This window comes from Palaemon carinicauda, chromosome 35 (assembly GCF_036898095.1).
Source record: "Palaemon carinicauda isolate YSFRI2023 chromosome 35, ASM3689809v2, whole genome shotgun sequence".
NCBI lineage: Eukaryota > Metazoa > Arthropoda > Malacostraca > Decapoda > Palaemonidae > Palaemon > Palaemon carinicauda.
In genome coordinates, this window is record NC_090759.1 from 20,706,179 (window position 1) to 20,729,222 (window position 23,044).

Sequence of the window (23,044 nt, forward strand, 5' to 3'; positions counted from 1 at the left end):
AAGATGCATCCCAGACCATCCAAGACTGGAAGATGCAAAATACACCGGAAGATGTATTAGCAACTCTCTGGTGGATATACGAGGTGCCTCACACTGAGGGACCTGGGGGAACCCAAACAAAAAATAAGGCAATAAGGTAAGGTAAGGTAAGGCTCTCTCTCTCTCTCTCTCTCTCTCTCTCTCTCTCTCTCTCTCTCTCTCTCTCTCTCTCTCTCTCTCTCTCTCCTCTCTCTCTCTCTCTCTCTCTCTCTCTTTTTTTTGTTGCATTCAATAAAGTTGTTATTATTTAAGTAATTAATTGTGGTTTAATAAAACATTTATGTACTTCTGTTTTAAATTTCTGGTGTATTTTAACAATCAAAGTATTATGGGTGCTGTGATCAAATCAGCTGATGCACATACGAATCAATAACATAGAGTAAAATTTCCCATATGTATATGTGTATATATTTACATATATATGTTTATTATTTTTTTTTTCTTTATGGCTGGAATGTTTCTATATCTGTTATTGCCACTTGGGCGGATGTTTCTACATCCGGTATTGCTGCCTGCTTTGATGAATGGGAAAGGTGTCATGGTTGGGAGGTGTTGTGCTCAAAGCTATATGTGAGAGTATTGGATGATCTCAGCCATCCCGAAGATGGTTTGGACCTTTTTGGCAGAACTATTCTCAAGTGTTGGGTCTTCGGAATCCAGGGGGATCCAATGCTTGGGGTAGGACTCTTGGCTTTTGGCCGGAAGCCTGTCATTACAGATATAGGGAGGATGATTCCATAGTTTCTTGGTCTCAGTTCTAACAGGCGAGTTCAGCTTACACCTGTGCCTCTATATCTGTTTTGATGCTATCCTTCGGGTAGGATACGGAGTGGACCATCTGGGAAGTATACTCTCACTGTGCCGGTAGTGGAGAGTGCAAATTTCCTTCCCAACATGTGATGCCTTAATGTTCTCAAGCAGGTAAATCAAAGTATTAAAAAAAATCACTCTTCTCTTTTCTTTATTTTGATGGATTCTTCTTACAATGACCCCACCTCCCCTGGATATGCTGACTCGCCCCCGGCACTGTTGACGACCTCTGGCAATTCATTTAAAGAAAACTCCGTTGACGACGTCGGAACTAAAAAGGACTATTCTTTAAACATTCGAATTTGGAAAAAGGGTAATTTGGGCAACACAGGAAAACTGAATGTCCTGCACGTTACCCAAATCCCATTAGAAGCTAATTATGATGTGCTACATAAAATATTTGAGTGTTACGGATTAATAAAAGAAATTAGAATGAAACTTCAAGATGATAATTGGGAATCTTGGTTATCATTTAATTGTCATGAGGAAGCATTTAATGCAAGCCGTAATATTGTTGATATTAAAGTAGGTAATATGAGTGTTAAGGGTGCTCTGTGTGATGGGGCACCTAAAGATTTGGATGTCTACAGACCAGCAGACTGGGCTGATAAAGATATAGAAGCAGATATGCCATCCCAAAGAAAGCCAAAACCACCAATGTGGCTTCTTGCTCAATCTGTAGGAGGTACGGAAAATTATTCCAAGATCTGCAAATTTCTTCAGAGGAAGATAGGTACGATCGCACCTGGAGATACATCTCGATTCGGGAAGAAAAGTTACTTGATAAAGGCCAAGTCATACACACTGTCTGTTATACTGTTCAATTTGAAGACAGTAAATGAAGATATAAAATTGGACATCAAACCCCATCTAAACTTTAGCTATGGAAGGGGAGTGGTTTTCAATAGGGATCTATATGAATTTACTGAAGAGGAGATATTGGCTATGTGTCCTCTATCAGTGTGGAAAGTACATAAAGTACCTGGAACATCAATGATTGTTCTTACTTTCCAGGATGCTGATGTACCTTACCACATAGACTTAGAAAACGAAAGGATCAGAGTTCAACCTTTTAAGCAGAAGCCACTGCAATGTTATAATTGCTTTAAATTTGGACATCCTTCCAAAATTTGCAATAATGAAAAAATTTGTAATACTTGCTCCAATATTTACCATGGGGAATGTACACTTGAGGCAAGGTGCTTAAACTGCAACTCTAATCATAAATCTAATGATAGGAGCTGCCAGTTTTATAAGTTAGAAGAGTAAGCCCTCAATAAATCAATTATTGAACATGTAAGCGTGGGGCATGCCAAGAGATTATTAAATAAATCTAATACTTATGCAAAGACTTTAAAAACAGGAGAAAAAGTTCCTCGGGAATCATCTCACCCACCTACTACTGTAGGTAGTTCTCGAAAAAGGAATTCACCATCTATTGATAAAGTGCTGCATAAGACAAAAACATCTTCTCCTAAAGATTTATCATTGAGTATCAACAAAAAGACATTGCCCACCACTATGAAACCTTTGTCCCCCATTACAAAGGATAGTACTAACCTCTCCCAGGCCATATCCTTGCCTGATTTAATGGAGATACCACCTGACACCAAGTTATCAGGTGTACCTGTAGTGGGGAAGGTACAAAAACCTGGTAACTCGCAACCTATTAATCGTAAAAGAGAGAGACCTCCATCTCTCTCACCCCCTTCCATAAGAAATACTAGAATTATGACATCAAATAAATATGATGTTTTGTCTGTTGATGTTGGCGATCAACCAGAAGACAATTTAAATAAATCAGAAATTCAAGTTGAGGTCCACCATCCCCCTCAACAAATAGATAAAAAAGATACAAAGAAAAACACCAACGTAAACCCAACATAACAAGACCATCTCTGAAGAAACCTACAGGTAATAATGTTAGATTAAAATCTGCTAATGGGAAGACCTCATCCAAGATGTCTTCCCGAAATAATCCATAGTTTTCTCCTCAATTTTGAAATGGAACTGTCAGGGTTTAAGGGCGAAATATGAAGAACTTAAGCTCCTAATTCATGAATATTCCCCCATAATTGTATGTCTACAGGAAAGTATGCTTGATGCTAACACTCCTAGTCCTCGAGAGTATGTTAGCTATAGAACACTATATAATCATCAAGCAGGGAGCGATGGTGGAAGTCTCATGTACGTTCGTCGAGATGTTCCCCAAATACCTATGTCTATATGTACAACACTGCAGGCAGTGGTTGTACAAATTGATATAGGAAGAAAATATACAATATGCTCTCTCTACTTGCCTCCAAATGATAATATTTTATATGATGATTTAGCAGAGGTCATTCATCAACTCCCTCAACCATTTCTCTTACTGGGAGATATGAATGGTAGACATCCTTTATGGGGTGATATCTTAGCAAACACAAGGGGCAATATTATCTCATCAATTGTGGAGAATGAGGATGTGGGACTCCTTAATACAGGAGAGCCCACACACTTCCATGTTCAGACAGGTACCTTGTCATGCATTGACTTTTCAATTGCAAGCTCTAACTGCCTTCTTGATTTTGATTGGAGGACATTAGATGATTGGCATACTAGTGATCATGCACCAATCATTATAAACACCAACAAGGGTCCGCCTTTGCAAAGATCGCCACGATGGAATCTAGACAAGGCAGACTGGGCTAAATTTTCTGAGGTAAGTGAAATCGAAGGGAGAGCAGAACAGTTTGAAAGTATTGATGATGTCATAGACCTACTGAATGTAACTCTCCATACAGCAGGAATCAATTCGATTCCCAAAACCACAGGACTATTCAAAAGACGACCAGTCCCGTGGTGGTCTACAGAATTAACAGCCTTGCACAGAGCCACCAGAAAATCCCTGACTAGATTGCGTAGATGCCGTACGGATGAAAATTTGATATCATACAAAAAAGGTAGAGCACAGTTCCGTCGTGCCATGGAAGAAGCTAGATGCCAATCTTGGGTGGCTTTTGTTTCCTCCATTAATAGTAGAACACCACCATCTTCTGTATGGAGGAAAATAAAAAAGATTGCAGGCAAATTTACCCCGAACCCACCACCAGTGTTGAAAGTGAATGGTCAGTTTGTGACTGAAGGAAATGAAGTTAGCAATGCCCTGGCTGACCATTTTTCAAATGTATCGTGCAAGAGTGTAGCAGCTCCTGGTCACCAGTACAGGAGCATTGAAGAAAAGAACATTTTAAATTTTGCAACAGGAAGGGAAGAATCGTATAATTCTCCCTTTACTGAAAGAGAACTTGATTCCGCACTCGCTACTTGCAACGATACAGCCCCTGGACCCGATCCAAGGGAGGAGAGGATGAAGAAAAGAATAAGGGCCAGGCAGATCTTTTCATTCACGCAGACTAAAACCGGGTAACAATGCCCTCAACCTTCTGCTACTTCTCCAATAAGGTTAGACCAGCTGTTGTGCAGCCACCACAGGGCCGATAGAAAACGTATCGAGCCTCCTGTGTGTCACGTCTTGCAGGTAGTGGGCCGTGAATGTGGTCTGACGCTTCCACACCCCAGCTTGAAGGACCTGCGTCACTGAAAAGTTCTTCTTGAAGGCCACGCACGTAGCTACGCTCCTGACGTCATGCGCTCTAGGGCGACGTGACAGAGGAGGGTCAGGATTCAAGGCCAGATGAATTACCTTGTGAATCCAGGCCGAGATGGTATTTCTGGTGACCCTCCTCTTCGTCTCCCCGGTGCTCACGAACAAAGCTCGCACTTGGGGACAAACTGCAGATGTTCTTTTAAGATACAACCTCAGACTCTTAACTGGGCACAGTAGGAGATGGTCTGGGTCATCTGTTACAGAACGGAGACTCGAAACCCGGAGGGAGTCGAACCTTGGGTCCGGCACTCCCGGGTTCTGAGTCTTGGCAACAAACTCAGGGACGAAGCTGAACGTTACCTCCCTCCATCCCCTTGATTGGGCGATGTCGTACGAGAGACCATGAACCTCCAAAGCTAGCTGGAAAACCGTCTTCCAGATAAGGTGGCGATCAGAAGCCTGGCGTAATGGTTCGTAGGGAGGTCTCTTAAGAGACCTGAGAACTCGAACCACGTTCCATGGAGGAGGTCTCACTTCCGACTGAGGGCAGGTAAGTTCATAACTCCGTATGAGAAGGGAAAGTTCCAGCGAGGAAGAAATGTCCATTCCTTCAAGCCTGAAGGCAAGACTTAAGGCTGAGCGATAGCCTTTCACTGCCGCGACTGAAAGGCGCATTTCCTCCCGCAGATAAACGAGGAACTCCGCTATTACTGGTAAAGTGGCATCGAGGGGAGAGATACCCCTTCCATGACACCAACCACAGAAAACTCGCCACTTCGCCTGGTAGACTCCTGCGGATGACTTGCGCAGGTGGCCAGACATCCTGTTCACAACTTGTTGCGAAAATCCTCTCTCTGTGAGGAGATGCTGGATAGTCTCCAGGCGTGAAGTCGAAGCGAAGCCATGGCTTTGTGGTAGATGTTGGAGTGTGGTTGTTTGAGTAGCTCGTGACGTGGAGGGAGCTTGCTCGGAATCTCCGTGAGGAGTTGCAGAAGGTCCGGGAACCACTCTGCATGATGCCATAGCGGAGCTATCGGGGTCATTGAGAGATTGACCGATGTTCTGGTCTTGTTGAGTACCCTCCTCACCAGACAGAACGGGGGAAAGGCGTACACATCGTCGTTGTCCCACCGTTGCTGGAAGGCATCCTGCCAGAGAGCCTTGGGGTCCAGGACTGGGGAGCAGTACAGCGGGAGCTTGGTGTTCAGCGCCGTAGCGAACAGATCCACCGTCGGGGAACCCCACAAAGTCAGGACTTTGCTGGCTATCTGAGGATCTAAAGACCTCTCTGTACTCACTATCTGCGTCGCCCTGCTCAGACTATCGGCAAGCACATTCCTTTTGCCTGGAATGAAGCGAGCCGCTAGTGAAATTGAGTGGACTTCGGACCATCTCAGGATCTCTACTGGAAGATGGGATAGCTGTTCTGAAAAGGTACCTCCCTGCTTGTTGATATAAGCCACTACCGTGGTGTTGTCGCTCATCACCACCACAGAGTGGCCCGCCAGGACTTGGTGGAACTTCTGAAGTGCCAGGAACACGGCCTTCATTTCTAGCAGGTTTATGTGAAGGTACTTTTCTGATTCTGACCACAGGCCTGAGGTCCTGTGGCTCAGAACGTGGGCTCCCCACCCTTTGTTTGATGCGTCCGAGAACAGCATCAAATCTGGGGGAGGGACGAGAAGATCCACTTTCTTTTGTAGATTCTCGTCTGCCACCCACCACCGGAGATCCGTCCGTTCCACAGGACCAATAGGGATCAAAGTGTCCGGGGAGTCGTGGCCTTGACTCCACCAGGACTTGAGTCGCCACTGGAGGGATCTCATCCTGAGGCGACCGTTGGGAACGAGACGAGTCAGGGAGGAGAGGTGGCCGAGGAGATGAAGCCACGATTGGGCTGGGAGTTCTTCTCGATTGAGGAAAGGTCTCGCGACCTTCCTCAGCCTGGCTATCATTTCGTCTGATGGGAAGGCTTTGTGGAGATTGGTGTCTATGACCATGCCTAGATATACCAGTTTCTGAGAGGGCTGCAGGGAGGACTTCTCGAGATTTACCACGATCCCTAGGTCCTGGCAAACTTCGAGGAGTTTGTCTCTGTGGCGAAGAGGGGTTGCCTCCGAGTCCGCTAGGATCAGCCAGTCGTCCAGATAACGAAGGAGTCGGATGCCGATCCTGTGGGCCCATGAAGAGATGAGGGTGAATACTCTGGTGAACTACTGAGGGGCTGTGGAGAGACCGAAACACAGCACCTTGAACTGGTAGATCTTGTTGTCTAGGCAGAATCTTAGGTACTTCCTTGAAGACAAATGGATTGGGATCTGGAAGTACGCGTCCTTCAGGTCCAGTGTACACATGAAGTCTAATGGTCTCACCGCAAGTCTGACCGTGTCTGCCGTATCCATGCTGAACGGAGTCTGCTTGACAAACCCGTTCAGGGTTGAGAGGTCGATGACTGGTCTCCAGCCTCCAGACGCCTTTCTCACAAGAAAGAGTCGACTGTAGAAGCCTGGGGACCCGTCTACAACCTCCTGGAGAGCGTCCTTCTTCAACATGGTCTGGATTTCTGCCCGAAGGGTCTGCCCTTTTGCCGATCCCATGGCAAAAGAGTTTAACGACACTGGATTCGCTGTCAGGGGAGGTAGAGAGGCTGTGAACGGGACGCGATAACCTAGAGTGATCACGGAGATTGTCCAGGCATCTGCCCCGAGTTGCTACCACCTTGTCCCGCAACTCTGTAGGCATCCCCCCTCTAGTGGACATGCAGGGGGATTGCCAACCCTAGCGTTTCCGGCCTCGGCTGTTACCTCTAGGGTTCTTGCCTCCCCTGGAGGTCTTCTTGCTCCTTCTGCTCTTGGCAGGAAAGGGCTTAGACACCTTGGGCTTCGCTGCGGTCGTCTTCTCTGTGTCCTTAGCTGGACGGGGCTGCTGGACCGCTGGAGGTTTGTAGGGCCTCGATGTCAATGCCCTGTGGATGAGGGAATCCTGGTTGGATTTCCTCCACCTCTCAGCGGTGAGCTCCACATTCTTAGGCTCAAACAGGCTCTTACCGAACACGGAAGAGTGTCTGAGCCTGCTAACGTCGGAACTGGGGACCTTCTGATGGAACCTCTCGGCCACAGCGTCCCAATGGTTGAGAATCGTATTGGCCCACAAGCTCGAGACTTGGTGGGCCAGAAACTCAATGGTCCGTGTGCCCGAGAGTAAGAAAGTCTCCAGCGCCTTCCTGGTGCTTTCTTTGGAGAGGTCCTCGGACCGCACCAGGATGCCCAGAGACCCCAGCCAGATGACGAGCCACGAAGTTGCCTGCATGGCACACTTGGTGATTCTCCTGGCTCAGGATCTCAGTGGCTGAGAAGGACACGTGCTGGTTGGAGAGTCTCTCAAGAGGGACTCCCCCTGTGAGTTCTTCCACAGAGTGGTGTAACGGAAGACTCAGACAAGACTCCTCAAGGATCTCGAAGTACCTCCTCTGATGGACTCGAGGAGAAGGGAGGAGCTTGTTACCGGCACTCGATCTGCTGGAGGAGGCAAGCTCAGAGAGCTGGCCCTCGACCTTGTCCCTGGCACTCTTCATCCCCTGAGACCAGGGCAAAGCTGCACTGGCCCTAGAGGGTTTCTGGGTGCCATAGACGCGGTCCAGGACCGTGTCCTTACCTTCACGAGGGGGAATCTCAGGGTCTGGAATCCCATTGAGATTCCTCATGAGGGTCAGGACTTGCCAGAAAGCGTGTTCTGACTCCTGGTGCTCTCCTCCTGTAGGACTGGCAGCGAAGTCTCCCGTCCCCAGTGGCTCTTCCTGGGGGGACCCGTGGACATCCTCGGCGGCTCTAGACGGTTCCTGCCTGATCCTTGCTGACGATTTGGGAATCGTCTTAAGAGTCCTTAGGCTCCCTCCTGGGCAGGATACAGGACTCGAGCAACGAAGGGGGCAGGCTCTTCTCCACCCCTGGATGAGACGACTTCTCAGGTAGAGGCGAAGCTTCCCCCATTGGTGCGATGGGGGAATGGTCCGGCTCATCCGACTCTCCTGAGGAAGGGTAGTCCTCATCCGCAGGGGAGGGAGAGAAGGTCTGGGGGGGAGAAGGAGCCTTGCACAAGGACCTGCGAGGAGACAATATAGGCCTCGGAGGAGTTTCCACGGGAGAGACTCCTCTCTTCCTCTTCAGGGGGGAGGAAGCTGCCGCTGGTTTGTGACCCCCGTCAGAGAGGGCGGGCTTGATCGCCTGCACAAGAGCTCTAACTAGGGTGCCGAACCAGGGCTGCTGGCTGACAGTCGCGCTGTCAGACACCCCCTCTGGAGGGAAGGGGATCGAGCGATCCCTAGGAGGAGTCGACAAATGTGGGTTCGCCTGTGGGGCTGAAAGGAAAGAGTCCCTAGACCTGTCCGGGAAGCGCCCCTCCTCCGGCGAGCGCGCTGGTCTGCGCTTGCGGGGAGGTCAACAAGACGAAGACCTGTCCGCCTGACGGCACTCACGCTGGGGCTCGTGTGCCGGGCCCTGGTCAGGGTCGCGTGTGAAGGGGCCGCGCGTGAAGGGGCCGCGCGTGAAGGGGTCGCGCGATACAGGAATCTCGCGCACGCGCATATCCGCGGGGGCAGGGCTGGGGGTGGGCGCGAGGGCGAGGATACAGGAGCGAGGGAGCGATGGCGCGCTGGTGATAGAGCGGGCGCGTGGGCGCACAGCAGCTGGAGCGGGCGCGTGGTCGAGAGAGTGCGTAGGCGATGGCGAGGGCGTGTGGCGCACAGGAGCCGGCACGGGAGGCGGCCGAACGCGCGGGCGAGCAGCGACCTGATGCGGCCCTGGAGGGCGCGAGATAACGGGGGCGCCTGAGCGCGTGTCCGGAAGAACCGGGCGAGGGCGCGTGAGCTCTGGTGTAGGATCACAAGCGGCAGGGATGGCGCGTTGGCGCAGAGGTTGGCACTGGTCCGATAGGACCGGCATGCTCGCCTGTGGGCGCGCATGTGGTGCATCAGGATGTGGTCGCACCAGGGTGCGCTGCTGCGGGGGCCGCGCAGGGCGCGCGGCTGGATGAGGGCGCTCAGGTGTGCGCTGGAGGGTTACATTGTGCGCGTGACAGGAGAGCTACCACTATTCATTCAGTCATTTCTTTCACATAGAGTTTTCCAAGTGAGAGTTGGGGAAGCTCTATCACAGAGTAAATGCCAGGAAGAAGGAATTCCTCAGGGGAGTGTGCTGAGTGTAACCCTTTTTTCACTAGCAATTAATGGGATATCCTCAGTCATTCCCCGGGATGTTCTCGCAACATTATTTGTGGATGATCTCTACATATCATTTGCTGGGACTAGAATGGCAATGGTTGAGAGAAAAATACAACTCTCTATTGATAAAATTATCCATTGGGCCGATATGAATGGATTTAAGTTCTCGATAAGTAAAACTAAAATTGTCCATTTCTGTCGTATCCGGGGAGTACATCCAGACCCGGATATATACATCAAAGGTCAACGGATCCCATGTGCAAGTGAAGCTAAATTTTTAGGCTTGATATTTGATTGTAGGCTTACATGGGTTTCTCACTTAAAAGCATTAAAAGCTATATGTCTTGAAGCTATGAATCTTTTAAAAGTATTGTCCCATACATCATGGGGGGCAGACCGCAATACAATTTTAAAATTATACAAGGCCTAGATTTTTTCCAAAATTAGTTACGGATGCGAAATATACTCCTCAGCAACCCCAAGCCGGTTAAAAATATTAGATTCTATACATCATGGTAGTATAAGATTGTCCACAGGAGCCTTTAGAACCTCACCTATCTCAAGTCTCCTTATGGATGCTGGGGAGTTGCCTCTAGACCTTTACCGAATGTCCTCTATTATTCGGTATTGGTTTAGATTGCAAAGACTCCCTATTTCTTCAGCCTTTCAGACTGCATACCTTGTAAGGCACTCAACCTACTTTAAGTTGCACCCAAAATCTCCTCAACCTTTTGGGTTTCGGGTGAAACAATTATTAAACAATCTGGATATAATTAGAATTAAGGTGCTTCCATTCAAGGTATCATCAACGCCTCCATGGAAATTACCTGACATATCTTTTTGTAAATACTTTATTGGAGTTAAGAAGAATATGACTGACTTAGAATCCAGGTACAGTATCTTTTTATGGAACATGTTGAAGAACATAGGGGATCGACTTTTATATATACTGATGGCTCCAAATCTGATGCTGGTGTTGGTTTTGGAGTACATAGTAATGATTTTAATGGTAGAGGTGCACTTCCTCTAACAGCTTCCATATTTACTACCGAACTGTATGGCATACTAACCGCTATTGAGAAAATAGCTTTGGAAAAGGAGGGTAATTTTACAATTTTTAGTGATGCAAGGAGTGTTCTTCAAGCTTTAGAAGTTTTTAATTCTAGTAACCCTCTAGTTTTAAAGATTTTTGAATGGCTTTTTATTATTGGACGGAGAGGTATAACAGTTCGATTTTGTTGGGTTCCAGCACATGTAGGTGTGTCTGGGAACGAGAAGGCAGATTTACTGGCGAAGAATGCGGCATCCGAGTTGCTACCAAGGAGGTATCCCATTCCCTGTAATGATTTCCTACCTTACATCAAGAAATTGGTTTGTGATAAATGGCAACAGCTCTGGGATAGTCAAGATGGCAATAAAATGAGGGAAGTAACAAATATCATATCACCTTGGAGGTATAACATGATACCCCGAAAATGGGAGACGACTCTTTGCCGTCTCCGTATTGGTCACACACGGTTGACACACGAGTTTCTGCTGAAGGGCCAACACCAACCGTATTGTGAGGACTGTTTAGTACCTTTAACAGTGAGGCATTTGTTGACCGAATGCCCTAATTTTACTAACTTAAGAAATAGATATCTGTTTGAGGCTCGAGGTGAGGATGGCAGGTTAATCCTTGCCAAGATTCTTGGACATGATGTGTCCTACTATGCGAGCGGAATTTTTAGATTTATCTCAGAAGCAGGTCTTCTGTAAACTATTTAACTATTGTAATGACTTCTTAACTTTTATGGTTTCAATTGAATTCTCTCTTATTTTTCATATATAATAAATGCTATCGGCATCAATGACCTTAGATGTCAGGATGCCAGAAAACTTTCAATCAATCAATCAACTCTACTTGAACAAGTTTCTGTGAACACGGGCAAGGACAAGAGGAGAGTCACCAAGAATACAATCTATTCCTGGATCCGACAAGTTATAAATCAGTCCTTGAACCCAGACTCTTCTCCAAAGGTTCTTAGACCCAGAGCTCATGATGGTAGGGGCGTAGTATGTCTGTAGCATTGAAGAACTGCTCTGTGACACAGGCTTTTCAAAATGGTGTGTGGAAGCGTGGGACGACCCTCATAGTCTGGACCTGAGAAACGAAACCCACAGGAACCTGGATACCTAGGTCCTGTGGCGGCAGCACAACATATGGTTAAAGATACCTCAGTTCCCTTGCAGGACAAGTAGCAGTCGGTCGAGAGTTGACGTTTCCCTGAATTAGTCTGGGATGAACGGTAGAGTAACTGGCCTCTCTCCTTTCTTGTGGTATTACATCTATGGAACTCTGCAAGCTGATCTCATCTGTCCACATATAAAACCATATCCTTTGTGTTGCATAAAATATGATATGTATTTGTTATGTCCCTTCCCTCCCATCAAGGGGGAGTCGGGCAATGGCTAGGTTAAGTGCAGAGTTCAACTCCAAACAGTTCCTTACCTAAGGGTGAGTCTCCATTGTAAAGAGCAAAAGGGTTTGTATTTGTGTTGGAGCAAATGACAAATTTGGAAATATGTATTTTTCCTCACTATACAAACCTTGAGTTCTTTATACATACCTGTCTCGCCATCACCTAACTCGCGAGAAAGTCCTGCCTGCAAATATTATTATTATTGTTATTATTATTATTATTATTATTATTAATATTATTATTATTAATATTATTATTGTTATTATTATTATTATTATTACTTTCTAAGCTACAACCCTAGTTGGAAAAGCAGGATGCTATAAGCCCAGGGGCTCCAACAGGGAAAATAGCCCAGTGAGGAAAGGAAACAAGGGAAAATGAAATTTTTAAGAAGAGTAACAACATTAAAATAAATATCGTATATAAACTATAAAAACTTTAATAAAACAAGAAGAAAAGAAACAAGACTGAACAGTTTGCCCGAGTGTACCCTCAAGCAAGAGAACTCGAACCCAAGACAGTGGAAGACCATGGTACAGAGGCTATGGCACTACCCAAGACTAGAAAACAATGGATTGATTTTGGAGTGTCCTTCTCCTAGAATAGCTGCTGAGCATAGCTAAAGAGTCTCTTCTACTCTTAACGAGAGGAAAGTGGCCACTGAATAATTACAGTGCAGTAACCTCTTGTGTAAAGAAAAATTGTTTGGTAATCTCAGTGTTGTCAGGATAGAGGAAAATGTGTAAAGAATTGGCCAGACTATTCGCTGTGTGTGTGTGTTTGTAGGCAAAGGGAAAATGAACCATAACCAGGGAGACGGATCCAATGTAGTACTGTCTGGCCAATCAAAAGACCCCATAACTCTGTAGCGGTAGTATCTCGACGGGTGGCTGGTGCTCTGGCCAACCTACTACCTATGAAAAGTGAAGGTATTTCATGGTGTGTGAGCTAGGTGGTTGGTCTACCCCACACTACCCCAACCCCCACTAACTCTAACTAGTGGTGGGTTGTTATACCTCGCTAAAAGGTCTTTTGACTAGTTTTCAGGATTTGCCGAAATAATATCCACTGTAAAAAGTTCAAGGTTTTTATAGTTAGGAAAAATACAAATCCTTTCTAATATGTCATATTCTGTATTCCAGGTTCCTTGCTATATCTTGCATGTCGCAATGGTGAGAAAGCTAAGAAAATTGTAAGAAATCTACGCAGGGTGACGGATAACAAAGAAATTCATTATTTGCATCTAGATCTCTCCAAATTTTCCACAATAGAGAATTTTGTTACTGCTTTCAAAGATCGTGAGTATTTTACAAATGGACATAGTGTATGCCTATTGTATGAATGTATGTTAAGAACTAATGCTTAATGTTCAGGGTGGCTTCAAACTTCTTTTCAATAAATCTATTTAAAACTCCTACCACCAAATTGGCAAAAGAATTAATTTCTACTAAACTACCCATTCTTTTACCCATAGCCAACATTTTTTTTTTAGTTAGCCAACCAGAATAACCTTAGTTCAATGCATGCCTCCTATTGACATGACTAAGGCTCTAGAAAATTGCCCTGATCTGTTAAAATTGGTAGTTATTCTTACGCGGATACAAACTTCCGAGTCATTTAATGGGTTACTCCTAGTTTCGTTTTCTACAACCAGACAATCAAAAGAAAATTGGTTTGATTGCATCATGCTTCAATCTGCATAATGCTTGTTCAAAGTACTTCCCGACAACACTGGTTGGGAAGTAGGTCGGTATGCCCACTTCCTCTCTCTGTGATCAGCCATGTGTATCGCCCGTACTTCACCCTTATAGTGCTTAGTGCTTGTGTCTGGTATTCACTGTCACTTGCATCTAGCATTATTTGTGAGATTACGAATGTGTGCCTTACTATTATTATGTCGAATTCGATGTGCTCCTTCTCCGGCCGAGGTAGACTACCCTGTGGTACATTTATGAGCCTGGTAGAAGTGGATCCACACCCAGTTTGACCTTCCTGTAGAGATAAGCAATGTTCTGTGGAATCACCATGTGAGTACTGTAGGGAGTTGTCGTCCTCCCAGTGGGAGAGATATTGTTCTTCCTGCAAGAGACAATCTAAGAGGGATCCTTACCCTTCATCTTTTGTCAGCAATGACAAGAATTGTAAGATTGGTCTTGTGGCAAACGTTATCCCCCTTCCAGGTCCATTGTGTCAGGAGCCCACTGAGGCTCCAGTCATGGATGACAATGGCCATAATTTTTTTGTTATTTTATCACCCAGTGTTGATAATGTATGATATAAACTTGAACCAGTTCTTATAGTGGATCCCCTGACTATGGCTGTTGTGCTCCCTGAGCTGGATTCTTCAGATGTTCCATCTATCCCTGATTTTTCTGTATTATGTTATGCTTAGATCTCCCTCCCCCCTGCGAGTGCATTGAGTGGAGATCTATATATGTCATATTATACTGATAAGATATTTCCCCTATGGAAGTGTTTCCAATTAGTTAAGTGAAAATATCTTCGCATTCAAATCGGAACCTTAGAGTAGAGCCTATCGTTTTCCCTTGTACTGAGGCAGCCTTATTGAAAGATCCTTATTACCAGTCATCAGGTTGAAATAACAAGCAAGGCCTGCCTTGTACGCCTACGGGTCTTCAGTAGAGATCTCCATATGAGAGTTCCTAGGACGCTTCAGTAGACCTACAATAGGATAGTCGGACCTCATTGGCTATGTTCCCTTTTAAGACTTGGTAATAGAAAGTTGCTTGAAACAAGTTTCTCCTTCCAAGCCTAATAACGTTGTGAAGTCGAGTATAACAAATCCTGCTTTTCCCAGAATTTCTGGCATTACTAATTAAGCTAGGCTGAGCGTTCAGAATAACAAATCTGAATGCCACACTGTATCTAAACATGATGACGTCACTCTACCCAACACCATCTCAACATGTGAGGTAACTCCTCTTCATCTTAGGCAGGTCAACAGGTCTAAACAAGTTGTCACCCCTAAACATCATGTCACAAAACGCACAGCCATTTTGACGCGTTACCGTCTTCCTCCACAACTTAACAATGTCAAAGTTCAAGCTAATGAACGTTCACCACGCCCTAGAGGGCGTGGTAGATCGTCTCCCCATTACTTTAAGGCTCCCCCAGAGTTTTATAAATTGAAGGATAAAGCTTTCATATGCTAATAACAAGCCTGTGTCTAACGCTGATGACATACCTATTAATCGTCATGACAGACCACTCTAGCACCTGGCCTAATGTTCATGATGCTAAAACTAAGTATTCAATGGAACACCATTTTATTAAACATAATTCTTTACAGGTACAGAGTTTAGATGGGTGTGGAATGAGTCACTCCCCCATCTGACACAGATGAAGCAACTATCGGCAGACAACGTAGATGCCCTCTTTCCCTCCTCTATTCTGCTGTCTCGCAGTGATGAGTTCCTATGCAATGGGATCAGCAAAGGAGCAGGCCGTTCAAGCTGAGGTACAGACCATGCTAGAGAAGGATGCTCTCCAAGAGATCCAAGACGGGTCTCTGGGTTTCTACAGTTGACTCTTTCTAGTCGAAAAAGCATTTAGAGGCCGGAGACCAGTCATAGAACTCTCAGTTCTGAATATGTTCAACAAACTCCATTCAGACTAGAGAGGCAGCCCGTTTCTGATAAAAGGCAGGTTACCAGCTCATCAGTGACAGAAGCTACTGGGTCATCTGTCCTCGTTCGTGAGGCTGGTGCCCAATGGCTGTCTTTGTATCCATTCTCTCCAGTGGCAGCTGAAGACCTTTTGGTCTCAGGACAAGGACCCTCTGCACCTTGAGGTTCTAATAGGGTTAGAGCAAAAGAGACATCTGATTTGGTGGGTGTTAAACAATAATCTCCTCAAGGGAGTAGAAATTGTTTCTCCTCCCCAGAATTGATGCTTTTTACAGATGCGTCAAAAGAGAAGTTGGGCTCTCATGTTTCACCTCATAGTCTCCGGAGTGTGATCTGAGTCGAGCGACAGGGCCACATAAACCTCCTAGAAATGACGGCAGCCTTTCTAGCCCTCAAGCAATTCCACCAGCTCCTTTCATGACACTCCGTGGAGCTGATGAGCGACAACACCACAGTAGTGGCTTTAGAAACAAACAAGGAAGTACTTTTTCACAGTCCGTCTGCCATCTGGTTGTGGAAATATTGAGATGGACAGAAGACAACTTGGTAGCTCTCTCAGCCTGATTCCCCATTGAACAAGAGAATGCTTTGATGAAGTTATCGTGCTTCAACAGGGAATATCATTTCCATTTTGGAGCATTGTGACAGGAAAGAGGGCTCTCGAAATTGGGGAAATTGCTCCCTCAGTTCGAATCTAAATTTCTCTCTCATCTATTTCTGCTTGTCACCATCACTTCAACCTCCCATTATGAGAGAGAGAGAGAGAGAATTTTTTTTTTTTTTTTTTTTTTTTTGAGAAATTCAGGGATTGATGCTGGGTGGGCCGGGTGTTTACAACTATTTTGACCAATAAAACGATTTTAATTCAAACACATGACCATGTAAACATATGCAAACTAATTATGTTAATTCTTGTAAATTGTGATGATTACTCACTGAATCATGTGCAAAGGATGAAGTTAAAAAACATGGCACAGTCCCATATTTTCTTTTTGCATTATAACGAAAAAGGTATAAGAAAATACCCATATTAGTGAGACACCATGTACAAGAGTTTAATCCAAACATGGCTCATATTTTCTATATTCCTATTAGTTTTTTAAATTTAATCCACTAAGAATCTAATAATTGTTGTAGATCGGTGAGATCTGAGTGGAATAGACTTGATTTTAAAACACCTTTAGATTTTATTCTGATCAAAATTCATTAGCCAATGTCATGAGAAGTTCGATACCGGTATGTGTTTAGGTTGATTGACGGTCAGGGATTTAAATATAACCTAATTGAATTGCTGATAAGAATTTGTTGCTTTAGATTTAACAGCTGTTTTAGATGGACTCAGAGTTTATATATGGAGAACATGTTAATCAACTTCCAAATTCTAAATGCGTACGGTACTCATTAAGTAGATAATTTAGTTTATGGCTTTAAGGGGGTGAGTGTTTTATCAAGCTCAATTTCTTTTTCTTTTTATTGGTAATTTAATTGACTGGGTTTTTCAACTATTAATTCCTGAAATTTAATAATGTTCATGTGATTTATAGCTGGAACTTAATATTTTTGTGTTAATTGAATTGAAATAAAATTCTCCCTCTCTCTCTCTCTCTCTCTCTCTCTCTCTCTCTCTCTCTCTCTCTCTCTCTCTCTCTCTCTCAGCTGGCATTGATATGGTGCTGGGTTAGTCCCGGATTGGAAAAGGGGAACGAATGGGCTCGTTTCCTAAAAATTGAGATGACCTATATTCATCCAAGTCACAAATTAGGTACCGAGAGAGAGAGAGAGAGAACTAATTGGAGTCTCTTCTATATCACACATACCTCGACTAGGTAATCCTAATTCTACGAGGTGGAAACTATTCAAAAGATATTCAAAAGATTCTCGTGTCTGTGGAATGATTTTGCTCTTCTCAGAAGTAATGAAAAATAGCAGGAGGGACTTGAAGAATATCTTTATTCCTTTTCCGTCTTTCAAGTTGAAGTGGATCGTGGCTGTCCATTGAAATGATAAAGGACCACAGATTAGTGATCACTGGAGGTGTGGTTTTTTTTTTCTATTTTTTTTTCCAGAGACCTTTGTGGCACGATGATACCTGTAAGTTTTATTTTACATTTTTGTTTTCATGAAAGTTCTACAAGTTAAAAGTAATCTTACTACAGTATTTTCAACTGTCTTATTTCTCCTTGGAAATATGTCTTACTGCCATTATGCTGGTTGGGAGTTCGAGATTAGACGCCCACTCAAGCTTGGTAGCAACTAGTAGTGTCTGCAACCTGCTCGGTGTCAGCAGCTATTGTTTGATGATGGAGAGGGGCTTGGTCGTTAATCGTATGTATATATGGTCAGTCTCGAGGACATTGTTCCTGTCCCTTGTATATGCCATTCATGAGTGACCTTTAAACCTTTAAAAACATGATTGTTCCTCATACTCTTTATATTATTTATTGTTTTTGCTGTATTTTGTACTTTTTCCAACTTGGAATATGAAACACTTAAAAGGTTAAGTGCAATGAAACTACTAGAATAGTTCTAGTTTTATAATATTATATAGTAAATTGTTTTGAAGGCAGCTTACTCGATCCCTTTCCTCGCGATGGATCCAAGAGATTCGTACCAGTATATTTATTTTATATCTTTGGAGAACATTCTGCTTAATCCGGGTTTCAATTTCTAAATGCTCACTATTATAGCTTTAAAAAACTTCAACATCTTGAAAGACTTTATATCATCAGTCCGTATGTCAAGTAACAATTATTTATACAGCACAACTTTATATAGGCAGCTATGTAAGAGTGGAGTTTGAGTCATTAGGCTGGTTGATTTCTGGTTAATTTCCCCCTTTTAATGATAATAATAATGATAATAATAATAATAATAATAATAATAATATTATAATAATGATAAGGACAATGATAATAATGATGATGATGATATTAATGTACAAATTTGGGGATGCATATTTGAAGGCTAGAACTAGTTTCATTTTGGCACGATTTCTTTGGTTTAAATATCTAAGAAAGCTCTCGAATATATTGGACAATGTGCTTCTGATAACTGATTCAGTCATTGCACACTTTTTGAAAACTAGCGGGTGAAAATTCAGGAAGGCATCAAAACTGAATTAGTTTTTATTATATCTAAAACAGAATACCTTATGAGTGTTGAATGGAAAGATCCCAAGTTAGACCGCCATAATTAATCTGGAAACTGGTGCATTAAAGTGAGTATGCAGTTTCCATTATTTTGAAAGGTTTACAAACGAGAGTTGTGATATGTGTAATGTAGATTGTCAAATGCAAATGTTGTTTAGGAATAAGAGCAGTCGTAGTTCTCTCTCTTTGCCTTGGAGAGTCGCTGATATATTTCTGTTGGCACTAAATGCCTTTTTGGCATATTCACTCCACCATCTTCCTTTAAATGAAATTCCCCACAAATATTACCCCTAATTTTCATCTCTATCACATTCACACTTGGATCATCACATTTTTTCAGAAAATTATACCCAAGCAATACATCATATTTCTTATTCGTTCCCTCAACCACGTAAAAATCATTATCCTCCATCGTCAGCCCCCCAGTCATAACATTTTCACACATCTTGCCTAGCACTGGCATACTCAAATTACCAATGCCTTTCACTTCACCCTTACATCCCTTAAATTCACCAACATCCCTTACCTTATCATATGCATTTCTAAACATTAAATTAACACCACAACCAGTATCAATCAAACCAACCAACTCTATTGGCATTAAAAATCAATTTCACACGAATGCAATCATACGCTTTTCCCTCATCACATATTCATGCAATAAACCCTCACGAACATGCATCACATTCACTCCCCACACGCAGGAGGACTTACCCAGTTGAACCCTCTGACTACCTAGTTTCCCGAACATTCTGGCTGACTTAATCCCTCATTCTTACATACCCTAGGTATACTGTATGTCCATCTACACCACATTCAGTACATTTAGTACGCTGCTCCTCGCATGATGACTATCCTTACCACAATTGCCGCAAGTAACATTTGTACGATTACTCCTACATTCACTCGCTATAGACCCAGTCTTACCACACTCAATAACACTTAACCACTTTCTCTTTCTTCCACTCACTAATACGATGCCCTGTCTCACCACAACCAAAACATGCTCCTAACACCCATCTACACTCATTCTTTTTATGTCCTACTGTCCCACACCTAAAACACTTCTCTTCACGGATACAACTACTTGACCTACCTCGCTGCGCAATAGCACTCCTATCTCTCCAAACCTGATTCCCTTGCCTAAACCCTTCATTTGTCCTTACAGCTATTCCCACATTACTCGCCCTAACACTCCTATCTACTACACTATCAGCTGCCCTAATCGGTCCTCTCATGACGGCATCTTTGAAACTAACAAATTCTGGCACACTTTCCTCCATTCCAGTTCTCATATTCACAGATTTACTTTCATACATCTATCTAACTCGTAATCCCCAACTATCTCTAAAATATTATCCTATGTTAATCTCTCTCGTCCACTTCATTTTCTCCTTCTGTTTCTAATTAATAAACTCTTGACACATTCTCTGGCACCTTACTCAAAAACTTCTTCATTAGTTCCTTATTCTCGTTTATACCTTCATCCTCATACTTATTCCTACCTAACGTTTCCAACCTACATACTACATCGATATCGCTTTTCCTACATTCATCAGTGCCTCATCAAAATCGTTCTTACACTTATACCTAACACTCCTTTTCATATGTTTTACCTGCTCAATGAACGGATTTTGAGCGAAGCGAAAAATCTATTTTTGGGTGAATTAGCCATGTCGTCCTGATGGAAGGTTTCTATAAGTAGCTTCTTAAGGGATATTTGACTATACAGTGAACCCTCGTTTATCGCGGTAGATAGGTTCCAAACCCGACCGCGATAGCTGAAAATCCGTGAAGTACGTACACCATATTTATGTATTTATTTAACGTGTATATTCAGACTTTTAAAACCTTCCCTTTACGTAGTACTGTTAACAAACTACCCTTTAATGTACAGAACACTTAATGCATGTACTACAGTACCCTAAACTAAAACAGGCACAAATATTAAAGGCGATTTTATATCATGCGTTTCCTAAACACGCCAAAAAGCACAATAAAAAATGACAACCAATGTTTTGTTTACGTTTATCTCTGATCATAATGGAGAAACAAACGCATTTACACATCTGTGTATAGGTTAGTTTTTGCATCGATTATATTGATTATATGTTGATTTTGTTATTACCAATGTTTTACTTAATCTTTCTTAGGACTTCCAAATAAATGAAATGAATGCCATTTACATTGTTTTTCTTTATGACGCCGCCTGAAACGGAAACCTTCCATTTGTTTACTGTACGCTCCATCTTCGATCGTAATAAACAAACGAAGGCATTAAACGCGCATGATGAAAGTGATAAATAATGATATTAAAAGCTTTTAGTAAATATGTTTTTTAAATATTTAACTTAGCTGGTGAAAATATATGTAGCTTACGTCTCCGACGGTCGACAGATTCCAAAAACTCGCGAGCGATCGCCATGATGGTTGCGGGGTGTGAACACCAGCGCCGACTGTCGGCCAGATACCGCATATATTTCCCCAGGAATTCAGTTCTTCTCTGTCGGTTGTAATGACAGCATTGGTTCCGCTCGTGCTTAACCTCAAAGTTTTCAACTGATTGGTGAAGTACTTGTTCATGGTTTTATTGCTTTCGCTGTGTTGGTTTATCTTCGATAAAACTCTTGAATTACTTTTTTGATTATTGTTGCTGAACTTGGCTTTATTTTTAGACTTTCTTTGAAATTTTCACAATGGCTGACCCTTCTCCTGTCTATCGTAAATGTTCTAAAGACTGTAATAAACGTCTTCCTAAAGCTTCCATCGATCCTCATTCTATTTGTATTAATTGCCGGGGTAAACCTTGTCAATTAGGGGATCGATGTGAGGAATGTATTGTTTTGTCTGAATTCAAGTGGTTGGAGTATGATAAATATACTCGGAAACTCGAAAGAGATAGGGTTAGAAGAAGCTCTTCTAGATCTCAAGAATTTTCCTCTTCCCATGGCCCTGAACCTATTCCTCCTCCTGTAGTGGTAGTTTCAGAACCCCCTATTGGCACTAATGAACCTTCTATGAGAGATATGTTAATGGCTAATCAAGCGTTGGGTGAGAAGGTCGAATCGCTGGCCTCGGACAGGAATCAACTTATGTCCGACGTAAAGATTTTGAAGGGTGAAAGTGATAAAGTGAAAAGTGCAACAAATGTGTTTAGTGTTTTGCCGGAGGATTCGTCTGTTCGTGCTTGTCGCTTGCCTAGTCCGAGACCTCTTTCAGGCTCCACTACCCCTGGGAGAAGGAATGTCGTAGGACCTAAGGGAGCGAGAGGCTTTAACCAACGAATAGACGTTCCCTCAAAGGTATCAGACGTTGCTCTTCAAGCACGTCCTTACCATAAGACAGGAGAGACGAAGTTCTCCTCGTCACCCGATGACTCGTTTCTTAAAAAGTCTTGGCTTAAGGTTTCGAGACCGTTGAAGCGTAAGTTAGTTCCTTCAGGACAGGTCCAATGTCCTGGCTATAGTCATTGGGACAGCCCGGATCGTATTCGGTCATCGGAGGATAACTCTCCTTTTAAGCGCAAACGTGACGTTGAGTTTGAGAGTCCCGTTCATTGCGATGACGTGCATGCACAGACGTTACCGACTTCACGATCTGTTTCGAGTGCTGTTGACCCTAAGTTAAGCGTCTTGCAAGATATGCAGTTTAAACTTTCCTCCTTAATGGGAGTTTACGATCATGTTCCCGTGCGTAAGGATCCTTTACTTGTGGTTCGTCACGGTACTGGCAAACGTGATTCAGGTCTTCAACCTCCTAAGCGAGATTTGTCTCGTCGCTCTGACGTTATCCCTAATGTCAGCTTTGCGGTTAAACGTGATTCAGAACGTATTTCCCGTCAGTCACGTCAGTCCCGAGACTTTGAACTTCAGTTTCCGCAGTCACAACGTGACGTTGAGCTGCAGTCGCCGCAGCCCCGACGTGACGTTCAACGGCCGACTCCGTTGACCCGACGTGACGTCGAACGTCAGTCTCCGCAGTCTCGTTTTGACATAGAACAACAGTCGCCTCTGTCCCTACGTGACGATGAACGTCAGTCACGTCAATCTCGTCGTGTGATTGAACATCAGTCTTCGCAGTCTCGACGTGACGTCGTTCCCTCAACTTTAACTGCGGCTCATTTTCAAGTT

The 23,044-nt window shown here is 43.7% G+C and overlaps 1 protein-coding gene across 7 annotated transcripts in view; it reads left to right on the forward strand.

Annotated features, from left to right (window-relative positions):
* The window catches only part of LOC137627654 (WW domain-containing oxidoreductase-like), a 172,419-nt gene that overhangs the window by 80,592 nt on the left and 68,783 nt on the right, over positions 1–23,044 (forward strand). For 6 of the 7 annotated variants that reach the window (XM_068358818.1, XM_068358816.1, XM_068358815.1 and 3 more), the window contains one exon: positions 13,261–13,416. The exons of the other annotated variant lie outside the window; for it this stretch is intronic. In XM_068358818.1, coding sequence (XP_068214919.1) covers positions 13,261–13,416 — 156 coding nt within the window. The remainder of the gene's footprint in view (positions 1–13,260; positions 13,417–23,044) is intronic. 7 annotated transcript variants of the gene reach the window in all.